This window comes from Hemiscyllium ocellatum, chromosome 8, assembly GCF_020745735.1.
Source record: "Hemiscyllium ocellatum isolate sHemOce1 chromosome 8, sHemOce1.pat.X.cur, whole genome shotgun sequence".
Classification (NCBI taxonomy): Eukaryota; Metazoa; Chordata; class Chondrichthyes; order Orectolobiformes; family Hemiscylliidae; genus Hemiscyllium; species Hemiscyllium ocellatum.
In genome coordinates this window covers 22,565,904-22,579,427 of record NC_083408.1, presented here as the reverse complement: position 1 = coordinate 22,579,427, position 13,524 = coordinate 22,565,904, and the positions used below count along the sequence as shown (strand labels likewise).

General features: G+C 46.7%; 1 protein-coding gene across 1 annotated transcript in view; it reads right to left on the bottom strand.

Moving 5' to 3' along the window:
• The window catches only part of dnal1 (dynein, axonemal, light chain 1), a 37,892-nt gene extending 26,734 nt beyond the window's left edge, over positions 1-11,158 (bottom strand). The window contains exons 1-5 of the mRNA XM_060828284.1: positions 11,110-11,158; positions 10,172-10,210; positions 4,876-4,985; positions 1,192-1,247; positions 91-146 (exon numbers count right to left, since the gene is read on the bottom strand). Of these exons, the coding sequence (XP_060684267.1) occupies positions 91-146; positions 1,192-1,247; positions 4,876-4,985; positions 10,172-10,210; positions 11,110-11,112 (264 nt within the window). The 5' untranslated portion in view covers positions 11,113-11,158. The remainder of the gene's footprint in view (positions 1-90; positions 147-1,191; positions 1,248-4,875; positions 4,986-10,171; positions 10,211-11,109) is intronic.
• Between the last annotated feature and the right edge of the window lie 2,366 nt (positions 11,159-13,524).

Sequence of the window (13,524 nt, the reverse complement as noted above, 5' to 3'; positions counted from 1 at the left end):
GCTTTTCTGTATGGAGAATATCTCCAAATCATTCACTACAGTTTTCAGCAGCAAGGTTTAGAGCTAGATGGTGAAACTATATTAACATACCAGGCCATTTAAATTCTTTATATTGTTCCTTCCCAGTGACAGAATTGTTAATTTCTCTGGAAAACACAAGTAAATGAACAACATTTCAGTTTTGAAGTAACACCTGAGATTGACATGCAGAAAATTTACGTAAAAGATAGATCAGCTAGCCTCGACATTTTCTAACTAAATTTCCCTTGCCCCATCTTGCGGCAAGGTAATCCCTTGCAAGAGTCTAAAATCAGGGAATTCCTGGGCCAGTAAGGGCAAATTACTGCAGAAAATTCCATCCCCTCAAGTGCTTGAAGTGAGATTTCAATACAACCAGACAATTCTGAAGAGAGTTATCACTTTCGAATTTAGGGTTAAAAATGGTTATTGGGCTAAAGACCAGATAAGGGTACAAAATTAAGTTCAGCCCAGCGATACTTTGAACACAGCCTGCAGGACTTCTGGCCCAAGTAATCTCCTACAGATACTGGAACTTCACTTACTTGGCAATCAATTGCCTCACGTGACACACACCTCTCCCCTACCAGTTAGTAGTTTGCTAGGCCACTTCACATAGCATTGAAGAATTAGCCATATCAGTGTGGACTTGAATTACAGATCAGTAAACTGAGAAAGATCAATATGCCCGCTTCCCTAAAGGACACTAATGAACCAGTTTGGATTTTAAAAACTTCAATAGTTTCATGATTATGACTACTGATGTAAACTTTTCAGTTTTCAGACTTTTTAAAAACCGAATTGCAATTCTGAATTCGCTGTGGTGAGATTGTAGTTCCAGTTCACTGGATTGCTAGCCAGGTTAAAGAACCTCTGCCCTACCATACCCAATTCTGAGTAGTGCACATGGTGCTGAACAGTACACGTCAGCTGAATGTTTAAGGCAGTAGATAGTATAACAGAAAGCCAAAAAACATGTGTCTGTGATTCCGCTCGCAGCATTAGCCAGCGAGGTTTATTGACATAAAAGGAGTTAGTATTACATTTTTGCTTCTTGTCAATCTCCACATAACTAGGTCGGGAGAGCGATTAATGAAAATCAGAAAACTCAAAGCAATCAGAAAACTGAAATTTTTTTAAAATCGCCTTTTATTAAGAGAGACACATACTTACTTAGTCCATTCAAGTTTGCTATCTTTTCGATGCAGTTTGTCGAAAGAGACAATTTCCTGAAAAAGGTTGAACGGAGTGCTTTACTTTTGAGACATCCTGGACATTTCTCATTTTCAGCTTTAACGGATTTTCCATTTATTCAAAGCAGCTAAATAGCAGACAAACTGTGGATAAACTAAGACAGTTAAAAATACAGGAGGAGGATAGAAAGGGAAGCAAGAGAGGAGGGTGGGCGGTGTTTTTGATAAGGGATAACATTACAGCTGTACTGAGCGAGGATATTCCCAGAAATATATCCAGGGAAGTTATTTGGGTGGAACTGAAAGATAAGAAATGAATGATCACCTTATTGGGATTGTATTATTGACCCTCAAATAGTCAGAGGGAAATTGAAAAAAATTGTAAGGAGATCTCAGTTATTTGTAAGAATAATAGAGTGGTTATGGTAGGGATTTTAACTTTCCAAACATAGACTAGGACTGCCTAGAGTTGAGGGTTTAGATGGAAAGGAATTTGTTAAGTATGTACAAGAAAATTTCTGATTCAGTATGTGGATTTACCTACGAGAGAAGGTGTAAACCTTGACCTACTCTTGGGAAATAAGGCAGAGCAGGCGTCAGAATGGGAGCACTTTGGGGCCAGCGACTATTATTCTATTAGTTTTAAAATAGTAATGGAGAAGGATAAACCAGATCTAAAAGTTGAAGTTCTAAATTGGAGAAAGGCCAATTTTGACAGTATTAGGCAAGAACTTTCAAAAGCTGATTGGGGGCAGATGTTCGCAGGTAAAGGGACGGCTGGAAAATGGGAAGCCTTCAGAATGAGACAACGAGATCCAGAGACAGTATATTCCAGTTAGGGTGAAAGGAAAGGCTGGTAGGTGTATGGAATGCTGGATTGACTAAAGAAATTGAGGGTTTGGTTAAGCAAAAGTAGGAAGCATATGTTAGGTATAGACAGGATAGATCGAGTGAATCCTTAGAAGAGTATAAAGGTAGTAGGAGTATACTTGAGAGGGAAATCAGGGGGGCAAAAAGGGGACATGAGATAGCTTTGGCAAATAGAGTTAAGGAGAATCCAAAGGGTTTTTATAAATACATTAAGGACAAAAGGGTAACTAGGGAGAGAGTAGGGCCCCTCAAAGATAGCAAGGTGGCCTTTGGATGGAACCACAGGAGATGGAGGGGATACTAAATGAGTATTTTGCACCAGTGTTTACGTGAAAAAGGACATGGAAGATATAGAATGTAGGGAAATAGATGGTGACATCTTGAAAATTGTCCACATTACAGAGGAGGAAGCTCTGGATGTCTTGAAATGCATAAAAGTCGATAAATTCCCAGGACCTGATCAGGTGTATTCCAGAACTCTATGGGAAGCTTGAGAAACGATTGCTGGGCCTCTTACTGAGATATTTGTATCATTGATAATCACAGATGAGGTGCTGGAAGACTGGAGATTGGCTAACGTGGTGCCACTGTTTAAGAAAGGCGGTAAGGACAAGTCAGGGAACTATGGACCAGTGAGCCTGATGTCGGTGGTGGGCAAGTTGTTGGAGGGAATCCTGAGGGACAGGATTTGGACATGTATTTGGAAAAGCAAGGACTGATTAGGGATAGTCAACATGGCTTTGTGCATTGGAAATCATGTCTCACAAACTTGATTGAGTTTTTTGAAGAAGTAACAAAGAAGATTGATGAGGGCAGAGCAGGAGATGTGACCTATATGGACTTCAGTAAGGCGTTCAACAAGGTTCCCCATGGAAGACTGGTTAGCAAGGTTAGATCTCATGGGAGAACTAGCCATTTGGATACAGAACTGGCTCAAAGGTAGAAGACAGAGGGTCGTGGTGGAGGGTTGTTTATCAGACTGGAGGCCTGTGACCAGTGGAATGCCACAAGGATCGGTGCTGGATCTACAGCTTTTCATGATTTACATAAATGATTTGGATGCGAGCATAAGAGGTATAGTTAGTAAGTTTGCAGATGATGCCAAAATTGGAGATGTAGTGGACAGTGAAGAAGGTTAGCTCAGATTACAACAGGATCTTGATCGTTTGGGCCAATGGGCTGAGAAGTGGCAGATGGAGTTTGATTTGCGAGGTGCTGCATTTTGGGAAAGCAAATCTTAGCAGGACTTATTCACTTAATGGTAAGGTCCTAGGGAGTGTAGCTGAACAAAGAGACCTTGGAATGCAGGTTAATAGCTCCGTGAAAGTGAAGTCGTAGGCAGATAGGATAGAGAAGGCGGCGTTTGGTATGCTTTCCTTTATTGGTCAAAGTATTGGGTACAGGAGTTGGGAGGTCATGTTATGGCTGTACAGGACATTGGTTAGGCCACTGGTAGAATATTGCGTGCAATTCTGATCTCCTTCCTATCGGAAAGATGTTGTGAAACTTGAAAGGGTCCAGAAAAGATTTATAAGGATGTTGGAGGATTTGAGCTATAAGGAGAGGTTGAATAGGCTAGGGCTGCTTTCCCTGGAGCGTCGGAGGCTGAGGGGTGATCTTATAGAGGTTTATAAAATCATAAGGGGCATGGTTAGGATAAATAGACAAAGTCTTTTCCCTGGGGTCGGGGAGTCCAGAACTAGAGGGCATAGGTTTAGGGTGAGAGGGGTAAGATATAAAAGAGACTTAAAAGGCAACTTTTTCACACAGACACAGTACGTGTATGGAACGAGCTGCCCAAGGAAGTGGTGAAGGCTGGTACAATTGCAACATTTAAAAGGGATCTGGATGGATATATGAATAGGAAGGGTTTGGAGGGATATGGGCCGGGTGCTGGCAGGTGGGACTAGATGGGGTTGGGATATCTGGTTGGCATGGACAGGTTGGACTGAAGGGTCTGTTTCCATGTTGTACATCTCTATGGCTTAACTTGCTTCCAATGCTGCAGGTTTGGAAGGTGCTGTCAAAGACAAGTTGGCAAGTTGTCGCAGTACTGTGGTTACTGTGCATCAGTGATGGCTTTGATGGGGAATGGGGAAGGGTAGGGATGAGTGCCTAAGGTGGCGGATGATTGCTTACTCCGAGATGCCAGTGTTTTTGCAGTCGCAAGCACCTAGGTAAATGGATGACATTTCATTTCACCCTCATCTTGTAGGTGGTGAAGAGAGTTTGGGTCGTGACAGTTATCTGCCCAAGAATATGGGGAATTGAAGCAGAAGTAGAGAGATGTAATTTTTTTTAAATCAAAAGGAAATTGTTAAATCAAAATCAATACACAGCTAGTATTGGGGGCAAATTATCACTCAAGGTTTACAATAGGCATTACAGTATATTGACAAATATTTTTAAATCAGGAACGTTCACAAAATTCTGGTTACTGATCTCAAGCAGAATAGTGAACAATTAGCCTCAGTACTTCTGGGGAGTGAGGCTGGGGGGTGGGGGGAGGGAGTGGAGGATGAAGAAAGGGAACAAAGGGTCGGGGGGGAAAGAAAGGGGAAGGATGGGCAGGCACAACTGAGCTGAAGTACTCTTCGATTCAGCGAAAAAGAATGCCTAATTAATTAAGATGCACAAAACGGTGGAAACAGACCCAAACAAGTCAGAAGCTACAAGAGAAAGGAGGGATACCCTGGAGACTTTATGGCTTTTATCATCAAAATAGAATAGAAGAAATCACTGGGTAGAAGTAAGGGACCAGAGAACACTCGAGAGTCAGCCTTGTAAAACTTACTCGCAATTACTCAGCGTAGAGAGGGACGCATCCATCTTTTCAATCGGCGGTATCTGGCCATATAACTTCACCTCCACAGCTTCAGCTGCCTTCTCACCTGACCTTTCTTCCTGAAAGTCATAAATCATCCAATCCGTCATTTCAGTTTGAGGTTTGTGCTACTTTCTTACCTTCTTTCGAACACTTCTGTGCCTTCATCCTTTTCAATCTGTCATGTTCAATACCCTACAATCCTCTGAGTTCTGCACTCTCCCAACTCCTGGTCTCTTGCTTACTCTGCCTCACTAACTGGCCTATTACGAGGCTACAATTTCTGTGCCTTGACATCCTAAACTTTTGTACCTTTCAACTTTCATTTCTTCCTTTAACTTCACTCTCTCTTCATCTCTTCTCACTACTGCCTGAGGCCCAGGTATCTCCTTCCCAACCCAAGTGGACCAAAAGACCAGGTGTCTCTCATCCCCTTCAGGACTGGAGGTCAATGATTTTAAATATACCCTTCTGGGTAAAGGGTCGGTACTGGCCAGAGATTTCAACTGTATCAATGACGCAGACGGATAATCCAGAGGGGCTGCGAGCACACCAGACGCGACATCTAGATTCCTGGGGGAAACAATTAAAGTCACCAAGATGCACGACGTCTTCAGTACCCTTGCAAATGCAGCACAACATAGATACATCTGGTCACAGCAGGGCAGGTCTATCCACTCAAGAACGGATTTCCTGTTTGTGCCCAGCATGTTCTTGGCCAGATCCACTGATGTATAGCCAGTGTTCTTCTCTGACCACTGCCTCCTGCTGGCCCACTGTCACCTAAAGAACCGCCAGCATGCTGGCAGGGGAACATGGATGCTGAATTTGAAACTGTTGACCCCAGAAAAGGTATTCCACAGGTTGAAGAACCATGAAGCCCCTCTTTCAATCTCCAGCAGGCTGGTGGGAAATGTCAAGAGATTCTTTACCCTCAAAAGGCGTTCAGAAGGCAAGAGAGAGGCAGACAAAACTGTCCAAATCCGTAAAAACATGCAGATCCTACTCCAGCAGCAGACGATGACACAGAGGTGAAGAGTCAGCAAGCTTCACTCTTTGCCTTGGAGGATTCCAAGAGAATCTTCCGGTCCAGGGTCTGCAGCATGGAGCAGGTTGAGACATGCTTCTGTTTCTTCTTCCAGAAGGTGCACAAGGAGAGCTCTGTACTCAGCAGCCTGAGGAAGATGATAGCTCAGTAACATCATCCCCGTCCGACATCCTGAGCATCCTTTTATGCTTGATTATATGACACAAAGCCCAAAGACAGCGTGGCCTTCTAGTCATTACTGTTCTCTATCACAAGAGGTCTTAGGCAACAGCACACCATGACAGGGTGGACCAGCCGCGATCGCTGGATGAGCAGACCAAGGCCCTCAAACCCCTAGAAAAGAATAAAACTACTGGCTGAGTTGTATTGAACTCTGTGGAACTAGTTTGGCCAGGATCTGCCAAAGATTACTTAGATTAGATTACTTACAATGTGGAAACAGGCCCTTCGGCCCACAAGTCCACACCGACCCAATGAAGCCCATTCCCCTACATTTACGCCTACACCTAATACTACAGGCAATTTAGCATGACCAATTCACCTAACCTGCACATTTTTGGACTGTGGGAGGAAACCGGAGCACCCGAAGGAAACCCACGCAGACACGGGGAGAATGTGCAAACTCCACACAGTCAGTTGCCTGAGGTGGGAATTGAACCCGGGTCTCTAGCACTGTGAGGCAGCAGTGGCGCCACTGTGCCGCCCACAACAGTATGTTTCTGGCAGGTAATGTGCAAATCCTTAAGGAAAGGTACTGTCACCTTCATCGACCAGCAGAAAGGGTTGGAAGGAGGAACTTTGAAATTGGTGACCAATTTCACTCCTGAATGCGGATAATAAATCCAGTCTCAAATCATCTGCGCTTGGTGATTCACCCCAACCAAACCTGTGATGTACCGGGCAGGGCAATCACTTAGAGCTTCGCACTCCTCAGGAATACGATCGCCTACATGCAGGACAGGGGGGTAGACCTGCTTCATCAGCCTGGACCAGGCGAAGGCCTTTGATAGGATATTGCAAACCGAAATGTGGGACATGCTCTTTAAACTGGGTTTTGGGGAGGGAATTCACAATCGAATCCGATTGCTCTACACCAACATCAGCAGTGCAGTTTCAATCGAAAGGTGGGAATCAGAATGCTTCCCAGTCAGATCAGGAGTCAGGTAGGGCTGCCCACTCTCTCCTGCCTTGTTTGTGTGTTGCAGAGAGCCTTTTGCTGAATCCATCAGGAAGAACGCGGGCCTGTAAAGCATGACAGGCAGCAGAATCCTGCAGGCCAAAGCTTCCCTGTATATGGATGATGTTGCCGTTTTCTGCTCAAATCAGCTGTCAGTATGCAGACTCACGAGCATCTCCGACTAGTTTCAGCTAGCCTCAGCAGGGAAGGTAAATCGAGGCAAGAGTGAGGCCATATTCTTTGGGAACTGGGCCAACCAATCCTTTATCCCTTTCATCATCAGGACATGATTTGGAGAAGCCGATATTGGACTGGGGTGAACAAAGTTTAAAAAATCACACAACACCAGGTTATAGTCCAACAGGTTTAATTGGAAGCACTAGCTTTCGGAGCACTGCTCCTTCATCAGGACAGATTACGTAAAAATGCTGGGAAAATGATTCGGAGGGACTGGGGTCTGCACAGAAACTTGGGAGGATTATATCGCCAAAGGTAGGCAGAAACAGGGCTCTAGGGAGCACCGCTCCCTCTCCACTTCCTGTTAAAAACCTGGTCATCAGGTGTGAGGTAACAACAATGACTGCAGATGCTGGAAACCAGATACTGGATCAGTGGTGCTGGAAGAGCACAGCAGGTCAGGCAGCATCCAACAAGCAGCGAAATCGACGTTTCAGGCAAAACCCTTCATCAGGAATAAAGGCAGTGAGCCGGAAGCATGGAGAGATAAGCTAGGACCTGTGCCCACACCTCCTCCCTCACCTCTATCCAAGGCCCTAAAGGAGCCTTCCACATCCATCAAAGTTTTACCTGCACATCCACTAATATCATTTATTGTATTCATTGCTCCCGATGTGGTCTCCACTACATTGGGGAGACTGGGTGCCTCCTAGCAGAGCGCTTTAGGGAACATCTCCGAGACACCCGCACCAATCAACCACACCGCCCCGTGGCCCAACATTTCAACTCCCCCTCCCATTCTGCCGAGGACATGGAGGTCCTGGGCCTCCTTCACCATCGCTCCCTCACCACCAGACGCCTGGAGGAAGGACGCCTCATCTTCCACCTCGGAACACTTCAACCCCAGGGCATCAATGTAGACTTCAACAGCTTCCTCATTTCCCCTTCACCCACCTCGTCCTAGTTTCAAACTTCCAGCTCAGCACTGTCCCCATGACCTGTCCGGACGTGTCCAACCTGCCTAGCTCCTTTCCCACCTATCCACTCCACCCTCTCCTCCCTGACCTATCACCTTCATCTCCTCCCCCACTCACCCACTGTACTCTATGCTACTCTCTCCCCACTCCCACCCTCCTCTAGCTTATCTCTCCATGCTTCCGGCTCACTGCCTTTATTCCTGATGAAGGGCTTTTGCCCGAAACGTCGATTTCGCTGCTCGTTGGATGCTGCCTGAACTGCTGTGCTCTTCCAGCATCACTAATCCAGCATCAGGTGTGAGGCACTCTTTCTGTCACTGTAAGTGGTGCAGGTCTGGCCCATTCCCAGAACCTGCATTATCGCAGTGACCTGAGCCACGTTCTGCTTCATCTGGAGGTCTAAGATGGACCATGACCAGAGGGACAATATTTACAAAACTCAACGTAAGAGAGTCAAGAAGGTACCCAACGTAACCCTCATCCTGCTGGCCACCTTTGTGTGTGGCTGCATCATCAGTACACAAACATTAAGTGTCATTATTTACTGACCCTACTGTTCTACTTGTCCCTGATGTTGCAATGGATGGGACTGGCCTTCTTCCCGTGGAACACTCCAAATAATTAGAGTGTTCCATATCACTTATCCTTGATGGAGAAATTCGCAAAGAAAAATACCTTTGATCATAAGTTCATCAGGAAGTGGTCAGCACATAGAATCCTTGAGACCCTGCGGGAAAAGGAGAGGGGAGATCCTGTCAGGTTGTTCCCTGAGCAGACTGTCAAAGTCTTTTGGCAGAATGCCTCATCGCCAGAACTTTACAATATGCACCAAGATATCACTTGGCTGGTGGCGAGAAGGGCATTACCAGTGAAATCCTTCATGTACGCCCTGACTCTGTACACTACATGTCGCCCTCAAAGCGGTTGTGGCGGGGTAGTGACTGTCACACATCACATGGTGGACAGTGCTTTTGCAAAGGAAGTCTGGAAAAAGATGTAGTGGTTTGGGTGGAGGTTTGTCCCAAGCAGTTCCGTGATTCTGTGTTCTACAGTCTGTTCCCCAGAGACAAACACTGACTGCGCCTGGAGGACCATCAGCTTGGTGAAAACAGCCTTTTGGTCTCCTTCCAGACCAAGGAGTTGACCCTGACGGAGTATTGCAGACTGGCACATTCCTAGGTCCAGGACAGTCTGCTAAGGGACACACTGAAGCTTGGAGTTGCTGCCACCAAGGCACAGTGGGCAGAGACCACCATCTAATGAATTTCTGCTTAAGTTAAATGGGGGCCCATTCAGCTATCAGACCCCCTAGTGTCTCAAATATTTCTAAGTACACTCTTGTCTAAGTAAGGAATGCCTTTGGTTTGTTTTTTTGGATAGAATCAAACTCCAATGTTTGTTTCTCCATATGCTACTGTGCAGAACAGAACTGCTTTAGTGACTGTGTACATAAAGATATCTTTATGAATGAAGCATGTTTTTGAAATAAATAAAGGTAATTCAGGACAGGATATACCTGTCCAGAACTGTCTCCCCTGCCTCACATATGCCTGCCCCCTTCCCAAGTCCTCTCACCGCCACCCCTTCCCCCCCACATCCAACATCTTCTTACCCCCACCAACTATCTCTACTATCTACTCCCAAATAATTCCCCAAACATCCTCCCACCACCACCTCAATCCAATCCCTTCCCACTGCTACCATCCCCTCTTCCTTGCACTTTCCCATCCTTTTCCCTATATAGTACTCCCGTGTCCTTTTCTCCCCACCCTCTGCACCTTCAACCCCTTTTCCCCCAAGCCTGACCTCTATCCTCCCCAAACCTCCTCCTCTCCTCCAGATGGTGCAAGGGGTCACCGTCCCCACCCCATTCCAGCACAGACTTACCCATTTGGCTAAAGCCTCTTTGATGGTGGTCGCTTTGGCCTAAACAGAGAGAAAGAGAGAGAGAAATCAATGGTTACTGTGAGAGTTGCGAAGGTCAGACACCATTGTTGATGGTCACTCTCTCACTGACCCCGGGGAAGGGGGTCACTCTCTCACTGACCCCGGGGGGGGTCACTCTCTCACTGACCCCAGGGAAGGGGGTCACTCTCTCACTGACCCCGGGGGGGTCACTCTCTCACTGACCCCAGGGGGGGGGGTCACTCTCTCACTGACCCCAGGGAAGGGGGTCACTCTCTCACTGACTCCGGGGGGGGGGGTCACTCTCTCACTGACCCCGGGGGGGGTCACTCTCTCACTGACCCCAGGGGGGGGGTCACTCTCTCACTGACTCCGGGGAAGGGGGTCACTCTCTCACTGACCCCGGGGGGGTCACTCTCTCACTGACCCCAGGGGGGGGGTCACTCTCTCACTGACTCCGGGGAAGGGGGTCACTCTCTCACTGACCCCGGGGAGGGGGGTCACTCTCTCACTGACCCCAGGGGAGGGGGGTCACTCTCTCACTGACCCCAGGGGAGGGGGGTCACTCTCTCACTGACCCCGGGGGGGGTCACTCTCTCACTGACCCCGGGGGGGGGGTCACTCTCTCATTGACCCGGGTGGCGGGGGGGGTCACTCTCTCACTGACCCCGGGGGGGGGGTCACTCTCTCACTGACCCCGGGGGGGGGGTCACTCTGTCTCTGACCCCGGGGGGGGTCACTCTCTCACTGACCCCGGGGAAGGGGGTCACTCTCTCATTGACCCCGGGGAGGGGGGGTCACTCTCTCACTGACTCCGGGGGTGGGTCACTCTCTCACTGACCCCGGGGGGGTCACTCTCTCACTGACCCCGGGGGGGGGGGGGTCACTCTGTCTCTGACCGGGGGGGGGGGGATACTGACCATTTCTCGGGTCCGTCTCAGCTCGAGCGGCGGTTGCTAGGCAAACAGGGAGCTACACGCATGCGCGTCGCTGTTCGGGGCGGGGCTTGACAACGTGATGACGCAAAATACACCCTGTACACCCCAAAATATACCCTGTACACCCCAAAATACACCCTGTACACCCCAAAATATACCCAAAATACACCCTGTACACCCCAAAATATACCCTTTACCCCCAAAATACACCCTGTACACCCCAAAATACACCCTGTACACCCCAAAATATACCCTGTACACCCCAAAATACACCCTGTACACCCCAAAATATACCCAAAATACACCCTGTACACCCCAAAATATACCCTTTACCCCCAAAATACACCCTGTACACCCCAAAATACACCCTGTACACCCCAAAATATACCCTTTACCCCCAAAATACACCCTGTACATCCCAAAATATACCCAAAATACACCCTGTACACCCCAAAATACACCCTGTACACCCCAAAATATACCCTTTACCCCCAAAATACACCCTGTACACCCCAAAATATACCCTTTACCCCCAAAATACACCCTGTACACCCCAAAATATACCCAAAATACACCCTGTACATCCCAAAATACACCCTGTACACCCCAAAATATACCCTTTACCCCCAAAATACACCCTGTACACCCCAAAATACACCCTTTACCCCCAAAATATACCCTGTACACCCCAAAATACACCCTGTACATCCCAAAATACACCATGCAAACCCCAAAATACACCCTGTACACGCCAAGATATATCCTGTACACCCCAAAATATACCTGGTACATCCCAAAATATATCCTGTACACCCCAAAAATACACCCTGTACACCTCAATATACACCTGTACACCCCAAAATTACACCCTGTACATCCCAAAATACACTCTGTACACCCCAAAATATACTCTGCATCCCCCAAAGTACACCCTTTACCCCTCAAAATATACCCTGTACACCACAAAATATACTCGGAGAAAGTGAGGACTGCAGGTGCTGGAGATCAGAGCTGAAAATGTGACGCTGGAAAAGCGCAGCAGGTCAGGCAGCATCCAAGGAGCAGGAAACATCGACTCTGTACACCCCGAAATATTCCCTTTACCCCCCCAAAATACACTCTGTACACCACAAACTTTACCCTTTACCCCCAAAATACATCTTGTACACCACAAAATATACCCTGTACACCCCAAAATATACACTGCACACCCCAAAATACACCCTGTGCACCACAAAATACACCCTGCGCACCACAAAATATACAATGTACACCACAAAATACACCCTGTGCACCACAAAATACACCCTGCGCACCACAAAATATACAATGTACACCACAAAATACACCCTTTAACCCCCAACATACACCCTATACACCACAGAGTACACCTTTTACCCCAAAATACATCTTGTACACCATAAAATATACCCTGTACATCCCAAAATACACCCTGTACACCCCAAAATTACACCCTGCACACCCCAAAATATACCCTGTACACCCCAAAATACACCCTGTACACCCCAAAATTACACCCTGCACACCCCAAAATATACCCTGTACACCCCAAAATATACCTTGTACATTCCAAAATACATCCTGTACACCCCAAAATACATCCTGTACACCCCAAAATACATCTTGAACACCCCAAAATACACCCCTTACCCTCCAAAATACAAGCTGTACACCACAAAATATACCATGTACACCACAAAATACACCCTTTACCCCCCAAAATACACCATGTACACCCCAAAATATACCATGTACACCCCAAAATACACCCTGTACACCACAAAATATACCATGTACACCCCAAAATACACCCCGTGCACCACAAAATATACCATGTACACCCCAAAATATATCCTGTACACCACAAAATATACCATGTACACCCCAAAATACACCCCGTGCACCACAAAATATACCCTGTACACCCTGAAATGCACCCGGTACACCACAAAATATACCGTGTACACCCCAAAATATATCCTGTACATCCCAAAATACACCCTATACACCACAAAATATACCCTGTACACCCCAAAATACACCCTGTACACCCCAAAATACACCCTTTAACCCCCAACTTACACCCCATACACCACAAAGTACACCTTTTACCCCAAAATACATCTTGTACACCACAAAATATAACCTGTACACCCCAAAATATACCCTGTATACCCCAAAATTACACCCTGTACACCCCAAAATATACCTTGTACATTCCAAAATACACCCTGTACACCCCAAAATATACCCTGTACACCCCAAACTACACCCTGTACACCCCAAAATATACCATGTATACCTCAAAATACACCCCATGCACCACAAAATATACCCTGTACACCCTAAAATGCACCCGGTACACCACAAAATATA